A 19,562-nucleotide genomic window follows, 5' to 3' on the forward strand; every position below is an offset into this window, starting at 1 on the left:
ATTAAAAATTATAACACTTCACTATAATGAGTCTGTTACCAATGACAACAGCCATCAGGTAACATCGCACCAAAGCTCTAGCTAAGAAACATGAGTAAGGCAGGAGGTAAAGGAAAGAAGCAAATGAAAGAAGGTGGTAAGGTCAATATGGAGCTCTTGTTTTTGTTGATTAATAATAATAGGCGACGAATATCAGCTGAATACAAAAGAGAAATTGATAGTAACTTCACCAGCAGTTGGCTACCTCAGAGAAGAATTGAGTATGTATAATAGTGACTAGATTTGATCAATAATGTCTATTGCTTATGGTCACTTGGCTGGATAATGCTTTCTCTGATATGTGCATCTAGCTGGAAGACAAGAGATTGCTCAATATTTTAAAGCAGCAGAGAAAGAAACAAGAGAAAAACTACTGATGACAAAAGCACAACTGGTGGAGGAAAGAGGTGACACAAAAGACATTTGCTTTGACTTGACACGTCAGTATAAGACACTTGAACTGCAAAGTGAAACAAAAATACTAGCCCTAGAAGAAACTGTAAAAAAACTAACAAGTGAACTACAGACAACAAAGCAGACACTGACTGAAGTGACTAAGGAGAAAGATAAACTCCAGGAAGAGAAAGACACAGAGGTTACAACAATAAAAACAAAGTTATTTATGCTACAGATGTCATATCGTACCATCCTTAAGGTAAAAATCTATACACAAAATGTACTATAAAATTTGCAGCTTTTAATACTGTTAAACATATTCTGCTTCTACTTTCCATTCTTTTCTGTGTAGGATGCATTCAATACTTTGGAACTTCAAATGAAGGTCAGCAGTAAATTATCGGAAGCAAAGAGCGAGACATTGAACAAGGAAATTGATCAAGACCTTTTGCAATTTGGAACTCCAAGCATTCACACAAAACCAATATAAATAATAAAGATAAAAAGTACAAAAATAACCCTAAGTGACATCAATAACACTTTAAACCCACAATATAATAATAATAATAATAATAATAATAATAATAACAAGCAACAACAATATCAAATGGTCTTTGATTATAATAAAAAATAATTATACAAAAATGACAAACTATTAATGCTACATTGTACATACATTAAATGGGCAGTGCCCGCACAGCTACACAACCTAGTCAGAATTTTCTCAAGCATTTATCACATAGAAAGGTTTGATAGAGATTTCTTTAAAGCAGCTTTAAAGCGATAAGCAACATCGAGCTCCCCATCATTTTCATTGCTATCATTGTCATTACTGCCATGGTGTGATTTAGCATGGAGTGCTTTGTGTAGGTGCTCATGTGTCAGATCATGTCTAGTTATCATTCCAACGGCCTGAACAATAGAAAAGAATTAAATAATACCTTGCACAAATAGAGAATAAAGACATGCTGTGAAATGTCACCAAATATAACTTCAAATGTATAAACTGTACTCTAATGCTTCGATACTATGCAACAGCATTCTTTTATGCCGTACTGCTTAAAATACATGCACTATGCTTGGCATTTATATGTAATTTTGTGATTTTGAGTATTTTTGACAATTTTTGAATTGAAATACATGTACATGTACATGTAGTTGAGTCTTTGTATTGGTAATTTCTTCGAGCTTTACAATTACAGCAAGAGTGAATAGCTGCTTTGACACTTCACGAACACCCTGATATTAATTTTTTCTAGAATTCCTCTCCGCTCTACTTTCTCTCTCTCTCTCTACTCTTACTATTCCAGAGTCTTCAATAACAGGCAAGTGTCTAAGTCCCATTGTACGGAATAAATTAAAGACACGTCTCAGTGGTGCATGGTGCGATATGGTATATGGGCATGGGTTCATGTATAAACTGACATCCTAAAAGAAAGAGAGAGAAGAGAAAAATAAAAAAAGATAATGTCAACAGGTGAATAGTAATAAAAAGGAAGGGGGAGCGTATTTGCAGGCGTATGTACATGTATGTCCGTTACCATCAGCATTTGTCTCTCTCCTTCCTCCAGCTTAATATCATAAATTCCTTTAAAGCGAGGATAATCTTTGTTTAGCTTCAAATGACTGATAGGAGGCTGAGTCTCAACCTACATTAAATTGAAGGTAGAACTATGAATTATAACTTTTAAAACGTGTTACTTACATACATGTACATACTATGCAGGGTAAAGCATGCTAAGTGAGTTAAACAGTATGCTTCATGAGCTGACAAGTACTACGATACAGTACAAAAATGTACATGGGATTTAGAGCAGCTTCAAAAATTCATTAAAAATCCAAATTTGCAAATTGGAATCAGCTCAAACTTGATACATAACATAAAGACATGTAAATGTATCAGAAAAAAATTATGAAAGTAGACAATTCACTCCTAGCCTTTTTTGACAAAATTTGCCCTGAGACCAAATAGCCTTTGGTCATTAGCCCGATTTTGAGCAACTTCAAAAATTTATAAAATATTGAACTTTGATCAGAGTCAGCTAAAAGTTAATACAAAGCAAACATACCCCAAAGTATAAAACACTGTATGCATTAGAAAAATCATAAAATTGGAGAATTCTCTCCTTGTAATTTTTGTTGAAATACCCTGTACTATAAGGGTCTTTGGCCTAATAATTTTTTGAGCAACTTGACAATCCACTGACAAGAAGCTGAATGAGCACTATGCAAAAATCCTGTGGGAAGCTCTGTATGCATGTACAGTACCACATCACAGTAACAATCTACATGTACATGTACATGTACATGTACATGTAGATTGTTACTAGATTGATTGTAGATTGTACATGCAGATTGATTGTAGATGTACATGTACTTACTCCTAAATTCTCATCAAAGAATATCCTATTGCGGATCAGCTCGACTAACTGTGACCGGAGTATCAGACCATGGAACACAAAGGCATTATCTTGCACTCCTTCCTCTGCTCCAGAAGAAAACGGAGTAGCACCTCTGGACTCTCCGTCATCATTAATAGTAGCCTCCTTGTACTCTTTCCTCTTCAAGGCCTCCTTCTTTCTCCTCTGCTCTATTAATCTGGTTCTGTGTACCGGGTGTATTGAGCGTCTTTCGTAAAGCAAAGGACTTTGCTTGGAGACTCCAATTGAGCTGGTGGTGTCTTCAGCTGAGACCGAGAGAGGAGTGACTACAAAAAATGCATTATGTGCCGTGACTTTAAGAAGACGCTCAATGGAGCCGACCCTACTGATGGGGTATATGTACTTGAGATCAGGATTCATGACATCAGTAGCTGTTAGCCTAAAATGGTAACAAAACAGTTAAACATGAAGTCATAAACACTGTACATGTACATGTACATAAGGGTCATGTATATGCAAATAGGCAATGTAGTTATTATTTTAAAAAATAAACATGCATGTACATGTACCTGGTATGTACATGTAGATTATACACACACACAGTCAGAGCTACATGTACAATGTATATACATATGATACATTGCAGTACTTGCAAATTATGAAATAGACAAACTAAGGAATCATAAACCATAAAAAATAAATGACGTGTTTATACAAAAGTGTTAGAAAAATACAATAAAAGCTACATTGTACATGTAGACATAAAGTTTGAGCCAATTTATACAATGTTTATACAATGTGGATGACTGCAACTAATATACCTGTCCACTTTTTCAGGTGAGTCCCAGCCTAGCAGAGGTATCTCCTTCACTTCTATGTGTATGTCATAAAGTCCTTCGTTGAAGAGGTCTCCTACCCATTTAGCCACCATCAGCGTTATCAGAAGCGGTAAACCATACTCTATCTCATCTGTCGACTCTATAAGAATTACCGTCAGACTAACAGTCATTCTAACCACACCCCCTAAGAAAGCGGCAGCTCCTATTAGTGCAAAAGTTCCGGGGTCTATTGTTGTTGGTATGCCAGCGGTCCTAGAAACAAATAAAAATGTCAGACCCCTTCATATTCCCCTGAAGGGGGTCACTTACTGCATGGCAGTGATGATGAATCTACCATAGAGGGCTCCAATGGTAAGACATGGTACAAATAATCCACTGGGCACTCCTGCTCCATATGTCCAGCAAGCAATGAAATAATAACAAATGAAAGCTAAGCCTAGTGTCGGTAGTGTGAACGCACCTGAAGAAATATACAAAATTAGTCATTTTGTACTATACAGGTAAATGACATGCATTAGAAAAAATTATAAAAATGGAGAATTCTCTTCTAGCCATGAAATTTGACCAACAGCTAACTGCCATTGGTCCAGTTTTTGAGCAACTTTAAAAAATTTATAAAAAATTTAAATTACATTAAAATCAGCTCAAAGTTGATACACATGTTAAGGACATGTATATGTATCAGAAAAAAATTATAAAAATGGAGAATTTTCCCCTTGCCATTTTTGATGAAATTTGATCAAAGTCCCTGTACTACAGCCCATGGTATCAGGCCAGATTTTTGAGCAGCTTTAAAAATTCATAAAAAATCTAAATTACATTAACATCAACTCAAAGTTGATACACACACTATTGTATCTTTACTATTACTACTATTAGTATTTTACTCTATGCCTAGTTCTTGCTCTCTCATTCACACTAGCAAGAGTCTTAAACTCTAAACCCTAAACCTTAATGTACTATTGACACTAGCAATGTCATATCATACACATACTGTATCCTTTCCTTGCATTCTAACACAGTGCATACAATAACTGCTAAAGGAACTAACCGTCTTGATGGAATAACTGTTTTATTGAATCCTCCTCAGAGTTGAACATAAGAGTAGCTAGGTCATTGAAATAGTTATTGAATCTAATGGTTGAAAAAGTGACTCCGGTAGGACAAAAAAAGTTCCTGGTACTGTTGGCAAATTGCTGTTCAGTTCTTGTGATGACTGGAACACAAGTACCCAGAAGTGTAGCAAGAATAAAGAAGCTAACCGTAGTGACCATAGCTATTAATATGACCTCTAGTACCCTGAAATGAGAAAGCCATTGGCTATAATGGACCCCACTTCTTTTCCTATCTCTCCTTTAAACACACACTCTCTCTCTTATTTCTCTCTTTCCTACTTCTCTCTTCCTTATCCTCCTCCTCCTCTTACTCCCTCCTTCTTGACTTACTTGTAAATGACATTTTTCCTAAACACATGTTTCATTCTGTATATAGTCAATCTTGTATTCAGACTGTTAAACCAAGCTCCTAACAAACCACCCCCAGCACCAATCAGAATAAAAAGAAAGAGATAAGGGAAGGTCCAAAGGTTTCCATCAGTTCCTCCGTTTGAAAATCTTCCAAAATCAATAAGGCCGGGTTGATCGAGCTCGCCAAATTTAGCTCTAGGTACAAGAGGAGTCCCAGAAAGCCAGAGATTGAGGGTAATGGTGGAGCACATGGCACAAAACAACTAGAGAAAGGGAGAGGAGGGGGTAAGAGGGAGGGAGATTATAATGCATAATAGATTAAAGGGAAGAAATGATACAATAATGAATATTCTTTATAACACACATGTATAACACATGTGGAACACATGGCACAGAACAACTAGAGAAAGAGAGAGGAGGGAGTAAGTTGGGTAGTAGATTAAAGGAATGGAATGATACAATAATAATTATTCTTTATAATGTGTACTAACAGAGCGCCAGGTTAATCCCTGATCCCAGAACGAAGATCCTTCCTCTAAACTGAACAAGACTCCACCAATAGGTGCACCGAATGCAGCTACATGTGAGTATAATCAACTAACCGATTCATCAATTATTGTCTTTATACTTACCTGCTACGCCAGCAGCAGCTCCACAAGATACAAAATCTCTCTTGTCTCTAAAAATAATTTAAATCAATAATCTTTTAATATAATATAATTACTTGTCATCTCTGAAGTATGGATAAGGTAGCCTGAGCTTATTCCAAATAAAACTCCTCAGCTGCAAAATGAATTATAAAATAAAAACCAATCACATCATCAATCCTAATATCTACATGTAATTAAATCATCAATCCTAATATCTAATTAACAAAACCATAAAATAAAATTCAAAAGCCCCTCTTTGTCTAAATTCATTTATCGTAAGAGTATCTCTCTAATTAACAGCACATAAGAAATATTCAAAAATACATGTGCAATATCAAATAAACAAACAAGACCATTAAATGGTATCAATTAGTGTATTAATAGCTTACTTGTGGTATCCCTGCCCCAACAATAGCGCCACTGTGAATCATAGGACCTTCCTTACCAACAAGAAACCCTGACAAAGGAACAGAGAGAGAGAGAGAGAGAGAGAGAGAGATCAAAGAAGAAAAACAAAAACAGAAAGAGACTATAATCATGTACTTTTGTTATAATGTATAATAACATCTCTCACTTTCTAACTAAACTGCCACCATAAACAAAGCTATTATTATTATTATCATAATAATAATAATTATTATTATTATATTAAGCAACTGATAATCAATACAGAAACCAATATACAGTAACCAGTTATTGCATTAACACTCGGTCAGACAACTAAAAGGGTCAAGGCTAGGCAAAATCATGTGACGACATATACAAAGAAGAGGCGTCTTACTATAAAAATAACGAGTACTAATATGCTTTCAGTTTGAAGCCACAAGTCATTCTCATTAATCACATGATGGCTCATTCCCACAGGTTTATCAAAATTCTAAGGTCATTTCACAATAGAAGTCAAAATAGGGCATGTTATAAATGCAATATTTGAGTATTAGTAAACTTGATGCACAAACAAAAAACATTCTTTATTTACCTCCTGCCACAGAAAACAATACACCACAAGCTTTTGCAATTAGCGTACGTATCCTAGCAACTCTTGGCATCTACAGAATAAAGACATAATCATCAAACATTGTTTTATTGTGATATCTTACTCTTATTCCATTCAAGTAACACTTTATTTCAGGTATTCCACTACCTGCAGCAATTGGCTACAATAACATTTAAAAAATAATAAAATTTTATACAAAAGTAATACTTACTTCGATAGCGACCAGGATACCAGCAAAGATAGAATAAAATACATTAAAACCAGCAATTACTAACAGAGCAAGGAATACTGTGCCAGAATCTCGCGTTAAATCATAGACTATAAAAATAAATAAAATATATAAATAAAACAATAATGCTAAATAATAGTGATCATTATGTACATGTATCTCTATAAATTATTTTACCTCTAAAAAATTCTTGATATTTTAGCTTTCTCAGATAATGTATGCCAACGTTAATGAGAAATGCAATTGTGCCAGTCACTATCCCAATGAGTGCAACCATTATCCACCTCATGAGAGCAATGTGCTTATAAGTCTGAGGGAGAGAACAAGGAAATAGAGAGAGAGGGAAAAGGGAGGGCCGAAAAGAGTTGATGCGATGTAAAAAGGAAAGACAATAAAACAGATTATTGTTATGATAATAACTGACGTATTTTGAGTAAGATTCAATCCATTGCTTGTGAGGTACATTATAACAGACATCATAATCTAAACTCTATAAATAAAGAGAGGAGAGAAAAGGGAGGTAAATATATTATAGTTTAGGAGACAAAGGGTGGATAGTGTTGATTGATAAGTAAAATGACACCTCTCTCTCACCTCGTAGTCTTTAACTGGTAACACAGACTTGGCTCGAGCCAACTTCCTTTTGTTCTTGCCTCCTTTTGATTTGACAGAAGAGCTGGAGCTACTCATCAAACTGTTCTATAGTGACAAAACAACATTGACAACACTCAGCCGCTAGTACTAAGAACGATGTCTCGCCTAGTCCGCCTTTCGTACCTTCTCATCGCGGCCCGCTTTGTGGCTCGCCATTGCTTCCATTGAGCGCTCTATATCATCGATATTAGTGTAGGCATGTCTGCTCATCCCTAACAGGATGTTGTAGTTTCAAGAATCACTTATAAGACTGCGAAGCAACAGCCACAGAAAGCAGAGTTGCTGAGCTGAGCTGAGCTATACACCGGCTCATGTGAGCTAATTATTTATTCATTGCAATCAGGTGTGGCAGTTATAACTGCAAGTTACTTTTAACTTTCAATTTTTACAACTGTTTACTCACTTATCTCTCAATGAAACAAAATGCTACTGTTATTATTAGAACACTGAATGGTTTGGTTGTAAGCTTACCATTTCCACTGCACTGTATGGTGTATCGACGGAGCGAGACCTCTCCAGTCCCGTCTCTCCAGACAGCATGGGGACCTCAAGGTCTCCTTTCCTGCTAGAAGGAGTGAATGCTTTCTTGAGGCTTTCCATTTCATAGACAGCAAGAAAAGCTCGAGATAACTGTAGAGATTATGAGAGACAGAAAACAATCTTCAGCACAAATCCGACAATCGACGCAAACTACGAGCCCCTCCTCCCAGCTTCTGGTATGCAGGAACACGCCCACATCCTTAACGCCCACGTGTTTTTAATTAGCCCCACCTCACCATAGCAACACCCATTTAGCTAGCCCGTTCAAAATGGCTCTGTTTATCAAAGGAGCTAGGCATGCAAGCTGTATTATTAGTAGGTAATGAAGGGATCATATTTAAAATAATTGTTTATGGCTACCGTGACAGGTTTTACTCCTCGCCCGCCGTGGTCGTGCCTCGCATGATCAACGAGCCGATGCTTAGTTTCTCACGTGACAGCTCAGAGAGGACGGAACTACAGAACGTACAAACTCATTAGCTTTTTATAGCAGTAATGAAATCATATTGTAGGTTCTTAAAGAATTAAAGGATGGAGGGTCGCAAGAAATACCTTGTGTCGTGGGCGGAAGAGAAGTTTTTACTGGAAACATTATGAAAAGAGAATGCGTAAGTGAGGATTGGAACACCGTATGTATGTATAGTGGCACTTTATTCTTGCAATTTTGCTGTAAAATGTAATTGGAGGTTTCAATTTGGTTTTAATTTCGTGGTTTTTGTGTACACATGCATTACTGAGCATGCACATTGATGATTGGCTGTTTTAGTTTGCTGGGGCAATTTCACTTGCAAATTGCTAATTGCCAAATTTAAATGCTATACCAAATCTAATTCTTTTCATTATTTGTATTAAAATAATGTTACTGACTTAAGTTGCCATTGATGTTAACCAAACAAAGAGAAATTAAATCTTGGTTCACACGTGTTAATCCAAATGTTTACACCTTTTTGCAAAGGGCTGATGGCAGATGTACATGTAGACTATTCATGCATATTGTCTCTTTATGATTGAGTGGTCAGTGGTGTGCATGTACATGCATGTTAAAACTTCAAAGCCTGCCATGGGGAGAGTCAAAATTATGGGATTCATTGTATGCACAAGTGTGCAGTATACTCTAACCACAAATTGAATTTTTATAATTTTTTATGCATTACTCACTCTTTTTACTCTTTTCTCTCTCTCTTATCCCTCCATTTTCTTCCCCTTTAGCCTTATGATGTATCAAGGACAGTAGCTACGTATCATTATGCAACTAAGGTATGTTTCCTTGCAGTCGTGTAGGATTCATGTGACTTCCCAATACACAGGAACTGATACAAGAAGCAATTGATTGTTCACTAAAAGCAAGGGAGGAGTGGGACAATTTACCTTATGAGCACAGGTATTACTGACATTAGTATTAATTGTTAAATGATAAACAACAGAGCTGCTGTGTTCCTGAAAGCAGCTGATCTTATAAGTACAAAGTATCGCTACCATCTACTGGCTACTACGATGATTGGACAGGTAGGTTTGATGTTATTCTTGATAATAAGGAAACATAGTCACACACAGATAACATGACATATTATTGTTTTTATAGGGTAAGACAGCATTCCAAGCGGAAATAGACGCAACATGCGAGCTTATCGATTTCTATCGCTATGCCGTTGAAGCAGCTAATGACATGTACTGGACCCAGCCTCCTCATAATCCAAAGGGGGTCTGGAACAGGTTAGAGTATCGTGGGCTGGAGGGCTTTGTGGCATCAATATCTCCATTTAACTTCACCGCCATTGGTACGTGGTCTTTATTATGTTTATTGATATTGAGGAATCGTAACTACATGTACATGTACATGTAGAACGGGCTCACTAGGGCATGTCATGTTTTTGGCTCAATAATTATGTATGTTGTTGGTACATATACCTCACCACGCATTCTTAGTATGAGTGAGTGAGCATTTGATTGTACGTGTACATCAAATATCTTCATTGATTAATGTAGTGTTACTTTCAGTGTGGGAGAGCAAGGGATGGTGAAGGGGAGGAAAAACAAAAGACTAACATACATGTACAATTGTACATTTCTGTACATGCATGTACATGTACATGTATATCATACGTATTACATGATTTAAGTAGTGTATATCACTTACATTTAAAGGTGGTAATCTTGGTGGTACTCCTACCCTTATGGGTAATGTCACTGTATGGAAACCCTCTGATGCTGCAATCCTTTCTAACTGGTACGTGTTTAAGGTTTTAAGAGAAGCTGGTGTTCCAGATGGCGTCATAAATTTTGTACCTGCACCTCCTCAAGATTTTGGGGACACAGTCACTGCCTCTCCTCATCTGTCAGCTATCAGCTTCACTGGGAGTGCAAAGTGAGTTTAATACATTAATGATTGTTAGTCATGATTGAAAGGTTGTTTGTATAATAGAACTTTTAAACATTTGTGGAAGCAGGTTGGGGCCAATATTGAGAGTTACAGGTAATTCAATTTACTACACGTACACATGTACTCTTAGTAGTTTACTAGAGTTGTAGTAGCTAACTGACTTCTATGGTTGCATTTTATGTTGTACATAATAAAATTTGTATTATTGCCCATAGCATAATAAGGCATTATTTAAAATGCTCAAATTTAAGAATTAGCCGAATCTTGATATATATATTACATAATATTTATCAGGTCATTCCCACGTTTGGTTGGTGAATGTGGTGGCAAAAACTTTCACTTGATTCACGAAACAGCCGACCTTCAGTCAGTGATCAATGGGACTCTTAGATCAGGATTTGAGTACAGCGGACAAAAGTGTTCAGCTTGCTCCAGAGTGTATGTACCAGAGTCTGTATGGTCACAGGTAACCTGTCACCCGACTCTTTATATTCATCACTTGTACATGTAGATCAAGGATGAGTTTTTGAACCAAGTAAAGGACATTAAAGTTGGTCCTGTAAGTTAATTTGTATTATGTATTACTTTTAATAGTTATTTTTGGTTTTAGGGTGAAGATTTTACTTCCTTTACTTCATCAGTTATTGATAAGCCTGTACGTCCAATACATTATATCCTTTTACTTTACTCCCAACTCATGCATTAACACCCTCTACTGTAATATATACATGGTGTGTTGTCAAATTGGAGCAATTTTAAAAATTCATAGAAATTAGCCAACTCATTGAACACAACATAAAAATGTACGCATGTGACATAATTATTATGCTTTAGAAAATAATTATAAAATGGAGAATTCTCTCCTAGCCCTATCAGGACTAACTTTTTAAAATGTATGATATTGTTTATCGTTTCAGGCATTTGATAAAATAACCGGCTATCTGGATTACGCCAAATCAAATCCAGAGCTAACAATATTGGCAGGAGGTGAATCAGATGACAGGTACAATATGCTGTACTATGATAAGTGATCATGTGCTATCCATGTACATGTATTGTTTGGGTGTGGGTATGTCCTACATGGTATGAATAGCGTTCCACTTGTTTTTGTAATACTTGCAATCTAAACTCACATTCTACCTAGTCATCTGTGTAATAATGTACGTGCAATTCAGAAATAGTTTGAATCATTATCAATAAGTACATTGATATTATTTTTTATAGTGTGTTATTACACGCTATAAAAATAATATGAGTGTAATTATTGTTAATATGATTTGAACTATGCAATTTAGAAATAATTCAAATCATATTTACGATAATTACATACATATTATTTTTATAGTGTGTAATAATACATGCAATTCAGAAATAGTTTAAATCATATTAATCATAATTACATTCATATTATTTTTATAGTGTTGGATACTACGTTCAACCAACTGTCATTCAGACGACTAACCCTCGTAACAAATTGATGAGTGAGGTTGGTATTACTCCATTACTCCTGTATAATATAACAGGTCCTGTGTTATTATTCTTATTATTATTAGGAAATTTTCGGGCCGGTTTTGACTGTATACGTATTCCCTGATAACAAATGGGACGAAACTCTTCGTCTGATTGACGAGACATCTCCTTATGGTCTAACTGGTTCAATATATGCCAGAGACAGGTGTGGTACATGTTCATACATGTACATGTATGTACATGTACATGTATGTGCGTGTACATTTGTCAAATTTTTTTTGTTTACATATATAGAACTGTTATTGAAAAGGCACGAAGAGTGCTAAGGAATGCAACTGGCAATTTGTATATCAATGATAAATCCACAGGGTCTGTTGTTGGACAGCAACCTTTTGGTGGTAGCAGAATGTCAGGTATTTTTGACACTAGCAAACACCATAGTTTTGCTGCACGGGCATATTAGTGTACATGTACATGTACATTATACATTGCTCATTGATTGCTGTTATTTGTTAGGTACTAATGACAAGTCTGGAGCTACTTCCTATGTTTTCAAGTGGGTTTCTCCTATTTCTATTAAGGAGACCTTTGTTCCAATGACAACGTGGGGCTATCCTTCTGTTGACAAAAACTAAAGTATTATTGTCATTATTATTTTGAACCTCAAATAACTGATTGCTGATGTATTAAAATTGCTTCATGTATGAACAATTGTATTTAGTTTTGTACTTTGCATCAATTATAATAAGAATTAATATTATTGTTATTGCTGTTATTGTTATTGTTATTTTATCACATAAATAATGATGAAGCTAATCTTAAAACAACAGACAATTCTGGGAGGCTAAAAATACAATGGGCTATTCATGCATGATACTATTCACATCATTGAGCCCAATGCTTTACAAGGGCAAATACTTTGTAGAAGTTCACATGTGGGAAGTGCTAGTATGTATGTGTATTTGTTTTAAGTGTCGTATAGAGACATGCTACTGTATCCTCCTTCCTCGTCATCTTCGGTCTGATGCTGTTGCAAGCTTAAGTCAGTCATTTTTACATATTCAAGTGTGTCGTCATTGATTACTGATACTCGAGGAGGGAATTTTGACCCAGGATGATGATTAGTAGGAGTGCTTGTAGTTGTAGTTATGCCGTTTGTTGTGCTTCTAACAGAAGGGGTAGAGTTAATCCTTTCTGTTTCTTTGTTGTTGTCCTTGAGGTCTTCAGAGCAATGTACGGCAAGCACTGCATTAGTGTCTACTTCTCTTCTCTTTCTAGTTTGAGTTGATTCATCATCTGCCAGACTCAGTGTACTGTTGCTGCTTTGAGATTTAATAGGAGAATTAAAAGCAGGCTCGGAGGAGCTTCTTTTTACATTATAACTGCTGCTGTCATCAGTTTGAATGTCAGATGTCTTGGTAGTGCTCTCGATAGCAATTTCTTGTAGTGGCTGCAGTACAGTAATGACAGAGCCGGAGAAGCTTACATTATCGAGTTTGTAAATTTCCTAAAATATTATAATAATCATTTCAAAACAAATCGTTGTGAACTAGTATATACCATGTTAAACATTGGAAAGTCTTCAAATTTTTTCTTTCCTTTGATAGTTTGATACCTGTAAAATATGATATATTGAGACTAATGAGCCACAGAAACAATTCATGTTCATACATACACGCGCACAAAGAGTAAACAGGTACATGGGTATTGACTATGCTTATAGTATTATTATAACTGAGTGTTTTTTATAAACTCACTTTGAATACTGCCAATAAGTAATACAGATGGTCAATGCCAAGCATGATGCAAGCAATGCAATAAAACCAATCACTGCTAACAGAATTATATAAAATGATGAGAAGAAAGTAGTAGAAGGTTGTGAAGAACCAGTTGTTGAAGGAGTGGGAAATGAAGAAGGAGTTGAGCGATCATCAGTAGTGCTCAAGCTACTGGTGCTTAAGATACTGGTGCTTAAGATACTGGTGCTTAAGATACTGGTGCTTAAGATACTGGTGCTTAAGATACTGCTATCCTTCAAGGTATTGGTACTTAAGATATTGGTGCTTTTTGTGTAGATACTTGATAACATTAAATTGTTTGTTAAAATGCTGTCTTTGAATAATGTACTGCTGAGACTGTATATGCTCATCATATCACTTGCAAAATCCGAAAACTCACTGCTGTAACTGCTAATGATTGTTGGTTGAATAGAATAATCAGTCACTGAAGTTGTGGATGAAGTATCATGCTGTGAGCTGCAGGTTGGACTAGATTGTATATGGCAAGTGATGAATGGGATTTCTTCTGTGTCTCTTACACATCCTTTGAATATGCAGTAGGTATCACTTATGTTTATGATTTTGTTCCATGTAGGTCTATTAATCTGGCCTTCTGTAAGAGTATAAGATCCAGCTAACTATAAAAATAATAAACATAAAAGTCTAAATGCTTTAATTTTGATGCTCATCACTCTCTTTCTCTCATAAATAATTATCATACTGTATCATTGGTGTAGTAGTAGCAATGACTGTCTATCATTATTTGATTGTACATAGTTCCACCAGTATACTTTACCAAAGCAGTATCATTACTATAACACTGAGCTGTTATCTCTATATGATCCAGAGTGCCTGCAGATTTAAGAAATTATTTAAACTATTGTGCTCTTTGAACTTACAGCTGTAACTATCTGAACACCTTGCATTTCCTTTAGCTATCAGAAGTAGCAGGAAACCCAGGAAAATCATTTTTAGCTGCTGCTGTGGATCTACTTTGAGTGAACTCTGCTGCTTCCTTTCCTCTGATGTTTGCTTACTCCAAGTGAGCCTGGAGTGGACGGGGATGTGTGGTTATATGCTATAATTGTGTGCAGTGAGCTGAAAAGATATGTAGTGGTTAGTCACTACATTTGTCACTATAGTCTAGACTATACATGCTTTGACTAACAATGCATACTGCATCATTTTAGAATCATATCTTCACATGTTTGTCATTCTACAAAAATGCATGAGTGCTTTCTTTGCATTCATGCATCTGCCCTGCAAATAGTGGGAGGGTTGGATCACGTCCTGCCACATAGGTCATCCCTCACTAATTAATTTGAGTAACTTTTAGCCAAACTTAGATGTGTAGCACCCATACAAATACAAATTGCTATAAGCATTTGTGGTTCACACACATATTCCAACTCCCTCCTCTATATACTTGTCCAGTATCAGGTTACATTTGCACTGAATATAATGTTTATCAACTACATTGCTGAGCTATGATAACATACATTGCAAATGTATCATGCACATAATAAGATAGGAGATGGATATGTGTTCTTGCAAATAGTTATATTGATTCTTGTTCACATGTGTACGTAATCACTGGAGCCTGCACTTGAATCGAACTTTATTCCAGAGCTGGTTTGATTTCTTTTGTCACTAAATTCATTATTGTCATACTCCATTAAATCACTACTAGTGTCCATAAATTCACTCTCTGTATTGTGAGGCTGTGTGTTAAGCATATGAGACACTGTTACATAGCCACTGGTATCACAGGATGATGCTGTCACAGCTGCTGTTTGAACTGGAGTTAATGAAGAATTGTGAGTGTTAGAGTCAGTACTTTTTGCTAGTTTGTTTGACTCTTGTGGCGATTCATAATTATTTATGTCTGCTGGTTTATTTGACTCTAATGCTTGTTGAGTGCTATCAGTTTTTATAGAAGAGAAAAATTCCTTGACATTATTTGAGTCGATGCTCTCTGTGTCTTTATTATTAACAGTGTTGACTTTCTCTGATAACAGGGTACAGTTTTGTAATGGCTGGAATACGGTGACTACAGATCCTAAGCTGACATCATCCAACTTGTAAAGCTCCTTTTAAAAGTAAAGAATGCAAATATTGTTATTGTTAAATAGAGTAGAGAATGTTACATGACATACCATTTCAAAAATTCGAGAGAAATCAAGAGGCTCGTTATGTGTCACACGCCTAACAAAGAAGAGAAGAGAGAGAGAAAAAAAGATAACAAGGGAGATTACAGGGAGATGTTGGGGGAGGAAGGAAAAGAGAGAGGCAGGTCAGCCGCAGGTGGGTGAGAAAGAGAGGGAGGGTAAAAAGAGGGGGAGAGAGAAAGGGGGAGAGAGGGGGAGAGAGAAAGGGGGAGAGAGAGAAAGAGAAAGAAAAGAGTACAATTAAGGCTCATCCAAACCACCAGCCACATTACACTTACTTGGAATTTCTCCAGACAATGATGTATACAAAAACTATAATGCAACAGACAATCATACCAATGACAGGAATAAGAACACTTGCTATTATAATAGTAAGTACAGTAGTATCTATAGTTGGATCAGAAATTGGCAGGGTGGGCTCTGATGACTGAGAAGATTGTGAGTTTAATGATTGAAATGATGACTGTGAGTTTAATGATTGAAATGATGACTGTGAGTTCAATGATTGAAATGATGACTGTGATTGAGAAGACTGTGATTGAGAAGACTGTGTTAAAACAGAGCTAGTGCTTGATGGGTATGATGTGTCATGTGTAGTCATTTGTTGTCGACTTGTTTCTTTCATGCTTGAGAACAAGGAGTAATTCGATTCTCCTGTGATTGACACCAAAGTGGTAGGTGAATGATCTAAGGTTGTTGTCATAGTGAAATAGTCTGTAATTTCATTAGAGGTCACTGTGATATCACTAACCACACTACCTATAAAAACATATAAAATATATTGTGTTACAAGGGAATTTATTATGGCCAGGAAAAAGCTCAGTATTTTAGTGTTAAACAATAGGCCATTTTCTGAGCTTACAATGAAACAAAAGTATATGTATCATAGCAAGAGATAGTATGAAATAATAATACATAAAACTGACTTACTTGTTGGAGTATAAGTGCATTCTGTAGCTGCTGCTACTCCGCACGTTGAATCTGATCTTCCAACACAACCAATGACAGAACAATAAATGCCTGAGCTAATGATAGATGAGTATTGTACTGATCTTTTCTCTGTTTCAATTGAATCAGTGGGTGTTGTTAATATGAGCTCATATGAAAACTAGAAATTATTATTATAAACATCAAGAGTACTAAATCATACAGCTATACAGTCTTGAGTAATGGTGACTGCATGGGGAGGCATGAAAGTCAACACTAAAGGCAGGCATGCTGTCTAAGCTGCAGGAGTCACTACTTACTGTATTGTTGTTAAAGCATTCCATCATTATAAAAACTTCTTCAGCTTTCTTATCCTTCAAAGACCAAGTTACTGTGCCAAATGAGTTATTGACACACTCAGCACTGATGTCCAATTTATTAGATGGATTAGAACCTGCAGTAAGTGAAGAAAAAGATATGAGCTAGAGGATTCCAAATTAAGAAGACTTACAGTATCCACCACAAGGTTCAGCAAGTGACAGCCTGAAGAGTTCAGTAGTTAGAAGGAGCAGGACTAGAGAGAACCTCATTGTGAGCCTAATGGTGAACAATGAATGATGGACAGTTAGCCACTTCCTGATAAGTCTTTACACTAAAAATGTGGCTTCTTCTTAGTTATTACTAGGCAGGAAGCCCACCCTACTCTACATGACCTACTACAATTTGATAACAATGATTTAGTCTATTGAATGACTTTTTCTCAGGAAAGGACTTCTTTGTATTTATCACCTTGTTGAAGATCAGTATAGTATACATTTTGTGCTAGGATTAATTCTCATCAGCTAAAAATTATTTTTATTTCGCTTACAGAATAAAAATTGCTAGTCTTACTGGCACACCTGCTCTTGCATGTATAAGTATTCTCAATTAACATTTTATTGCTTCAATCATATAGCAAACATTCTCAGATAACATTGCGGTATAGTAGAGTGATAACAAAGCTGTATTGTTCATAGTTCAGGATTAAAACAACAAATATAATGGAATGTGTATACATATGATTTCTCCTGATTTTTAGTGAAAAACTCAGATGTTTAAAAACTCAGGGGTAGTATCTACAAGGTGATGTATTTTCTTCTCTTTTCCCTTTCTTTAAGTTGTCATTTCTCTTCTTATTGCATTCAGTAGATACAGAGTGATTGAGGTCTTGTTCGTCGGGAGTGATTGCAGTCGCTATAAATTTATCCCATGACAGAGGCTGCTCAACAGTTATAACTGATTCAGAGAGACTGATGTCGTCCATCATGTCAACATCTAAATAGATAAAGTTGTCCTGTAGAATGATAAAAGATAAACTTAACGACTCGATGTGAATGTTTTAGTCCTACCTGAATTCCATGTACGTTGTGACTCATTTTAAGCCTATATCCATGTTCAACAGAGAATAGAGTAATAAAATAAAGCAAATAATTATTAGTCTCACTTTTTACAGTGTAGCAATAAAATGAAGCACACAATGATAAATATGACAATCAACAGTATGGCCATGACTACTGAAATCCCAGAGACGGAGACTATTAGTGCAATGTTACTCCCAGATCCTCTTCCAGTTGTTGTATTTAGTACTGTTGTTGAAGGTACAAAAGTACTAGTTATAAAGTGGGATAAATCAGAAAATGGCAATGATTCAGAGACCATCGATAATGAACCAATACTACTAATAGTTAGTTCCATTGAAGAAAGAGTAGCATAAGTTACACTGCCAGCAGTAGAAGACCTAGAAAAGAAAGATGTGTACAAGTTAGAATCGATCATGCACATAGATCTAATTCAATACAAATTGATCTTCTAAATTTTTTGATCATGCAATTCCTTGTTATTATACATTGCAAATTAATGTCTCAGTACACAAAGAATACATTAAAGTAACAATTTAATTCCATTGGAAACATTTGCTATCAAAGGGCATAATACTCGTTACATTAAAGGAGTAATGACGTAAGGAATTGGCAGTCAAACACTTAAGTTGCAAACAATTCCACCAACTGCCAGATATAATATTAAATTACTTTTAATTACTCAACATACGTTGATATAAATGACGATGACACGATAGATCTAGGTTCTTCAATGTCTAAAAATTAAAAAGTTACTTCATTACTAAAATTTAAAAAATACTTAGTATAAAAGACTTAATTTAAAAGCTACTATTTTTAGACATATTTTTTTATTGAACCAGTGCACCATACCTGAGCAATGAAAATTTCTTGTAATCTCATTTATTTCATGTTCATACAAAAGATATACAGTTATGTTGCAGGCTTCACCTCTCTTCAAAGGATAAATATAAGTGAACTCTAACCCACTTTCCAATGTCTCAGCTAAGTCTTTGTATTGATCATTGGAACTATTATCACATTTCAATCCTACATACACGTGTTGTAGCTTAGAATCATTTGTCCTCCAAGAAACATAGACTCCTGAAGTGCTGCACTGAACATCAATGTGTAAGCTCCTGTCTTGGCCTTTTACTGGCTCCAAGGCAAAACTGCTCAACAGCAGAGCCAGTATAAGGGGCAGAAGCATCCTTGACAACTGGCTGGCGATATATGGATCATATCTATAGGCATGTAATCCAAACACAATTA

General features: G+C 35.8%; 6 protein-coding genes across 7 annotated transcripts; 2 read left to right on the forward strand and 4 right to left on the reverse strand.

Moving 5' to 3' along the window:
* Positions 1–10: 10 nt before the first annotated feature.
* Positions 11–929, forward strand: LOC109590669 (uncharacterized). Of its 2 annotated transcripts, none has more exons than XM_020006559.1 (4): positions 11–136; positions 183–260; positions 351–694; positions 788–929. In XM_020006559.1, exons 1-4 carry the CDS (start codon positions 91–93, stop codon positions 923–925), a joined length of 606 nt encoding a protein of 201 aa, XP_019862118.1. In that variant the 5' UTR covers positions 11–90; the 3' UTR covers positions 926–929. The 2 variants fall into 2 exon arrangements, with proteins under 2 accessions (XP_019862118.1, XP_019862122.1); XM_020006563.1 differs by having other exon boundaries at positions 11–133.
* LOC100641284 (chloride transport protein 6-like) lies at positions 907–8,342 on the reverse strand. Its single transcript, XM_020006518.1, has 19 exons — positions 8,123–8,342; positions 7,592–7,696; positions 7,422–7,487; positions 7,175–7,307; positions 6,980–7,086; positions 6,872–6,928; positions 6,751–6,820; positions 6,161–6,228; positions 5,846–5,904; positions 5,754–5,800; positions 5,613–5,698; positions 5,101–5,384; positions 4,707–4,954; positions 3,965–4,115; positions 3,638–3,907; positions 2,817–3,255; positions 1,977–2,084; positions 1,738–1,863; positions 907–1,347 (listed from the first exon to the last, which is right to left on the reverse strand). Exons 1-19 carry the CDS (start codon positions 8,249–8,251, stop codon positions 1,171–1,173), a joined length of 2,730 nt encoding a protein of 909 aa, XP_019862077.1. The 5' UTR covers positions 8,252–8,342; the 3' UTR covers positions 907–1,170.
* Positions 8,343–8,403: 61 nt separating this feature from the next.
* On the forward strand, positions 8,404–12,848 carry LOC100641410 (delta-1-pyrroline-5-carboxylate dehydrogenase, mitochondrial-like). Its single transcript, XM_003383491.3, has 17 exons — positions 8,404–8,510; positions 8,560–8,656; positions 8,704–8,799; positions 9,401–9,448; positions 9,499–9,572; positions 9,616–9,697; positions 9,774–9,969; positions 10,337–10,556; positions 10,614–10,664; positions 10,866–11,037; positions 11,083–11,130; positions 11,182–11,226; positions 11,489–11,574; positions 11,991–12,057; positions 12,125–12,246; positions 12,336–12,454; positions 12,558–12,848. The coding sequence occupies exons 1-17, from the start codon at positions 8,461–8,463 to the stop codon at positions 12,674–12,676; spliced, it is 1,692 nt and encodes a 563-aa protein (XP_003383539.2). The 5' UTR covers positions 8,404–8,460; the 3' UTR covers positions 12,677–12,848.
* On the reverse strand, positions 12,724–14,858 carry LOC109590631 (uncharacterized serine-rich protein C215.13-like). Its single transcript, XM_020006530.1, has 5 exons — positions 14,719–14,858; positions 14,541–14,671; positions 13,799–14,457; positions 13,602–13,656; positions 12,724–13,548 (listed from the first exon to the last, which is right to left on the reverse strand). Exons 1-5 carry the CDS (start codon positions 14,786–14,788, stop codon positions 13,009–13,011), a joined length of 1,455 nt encoding a protein of 484 aa, XP_019862089.1. The 5' UTR covers positions 14,789–14,858; the 3' UTR covers positions 12,724–13,008.
* A 397-nt stretch (positions 14,859–15,255) lies between these two features.
* On the reverse strand, positions 15,256–17,539 carry LOC109590066 (uncharacterized). The gene is made up of 6 exons (XM_020006013.1): positions 17,426–17,539; positions 17,235–17,368; positions 16,918–17,095; positions 16,266–16,746; positions 15,976–16,024; positions 15,256–15,909 (listed from the first exon to the last, which is right to left on the reverse strand). Exons 1-6 carry the CDS (start codon positions 17,502–17,504, stop codon positions 15,394–15,396), a joined length of 1,437 nt encoding a protein of 478 aa, XP_019861572.1. The 5' UTR covers positions 17,505–17,539; the 3' UTR covers positions 15,256–15,393.
* A 295-nt stretch (positions 17,540–17,834) lies between these two features.
* LOC109590701 (uncharacterized) lies at positions 17,835–19,537 on the reverse strand. Its single transcript, XM_020006587.1, has 5 exons — positions 19,164–19,537; positions 19,003–19,048; positions 18,398–18,691; positions 18,303–18,336; positions 17,835–18,247 (listed from the first exon to the last, which is right to left on the reverse strand). Exons 1-5 carry the CDS (start codon positions 19,498–19,500, stop codon positions 18,017–18,019), a joined length of 942 nt encoding a protein of 313 aa, XP_019862146.1. The 5' UTR covers positions 19,501–19,537; the 3' UTR covers positions 17,835–18,016.
* Between the last annotated feature and the right edge of the window lie 25 nt (positions 19,538–19,562).

This window comes from Amphimedon queenslandica, unplaced genomic scaffold, assembly GCF_000090795.2.
Source record: "Amphimedon queenslandica unplaced genomic scaffold, v1.1 AMPQUscaffold_13510, whole genome shotgun sequence".
Lineage (NCBI taxonomy): Eukaryota > Metazoa > Porifera > Demospongiae > Haplosclerida > Niphatidae > Amphimedon > Amphimedon queenslandica.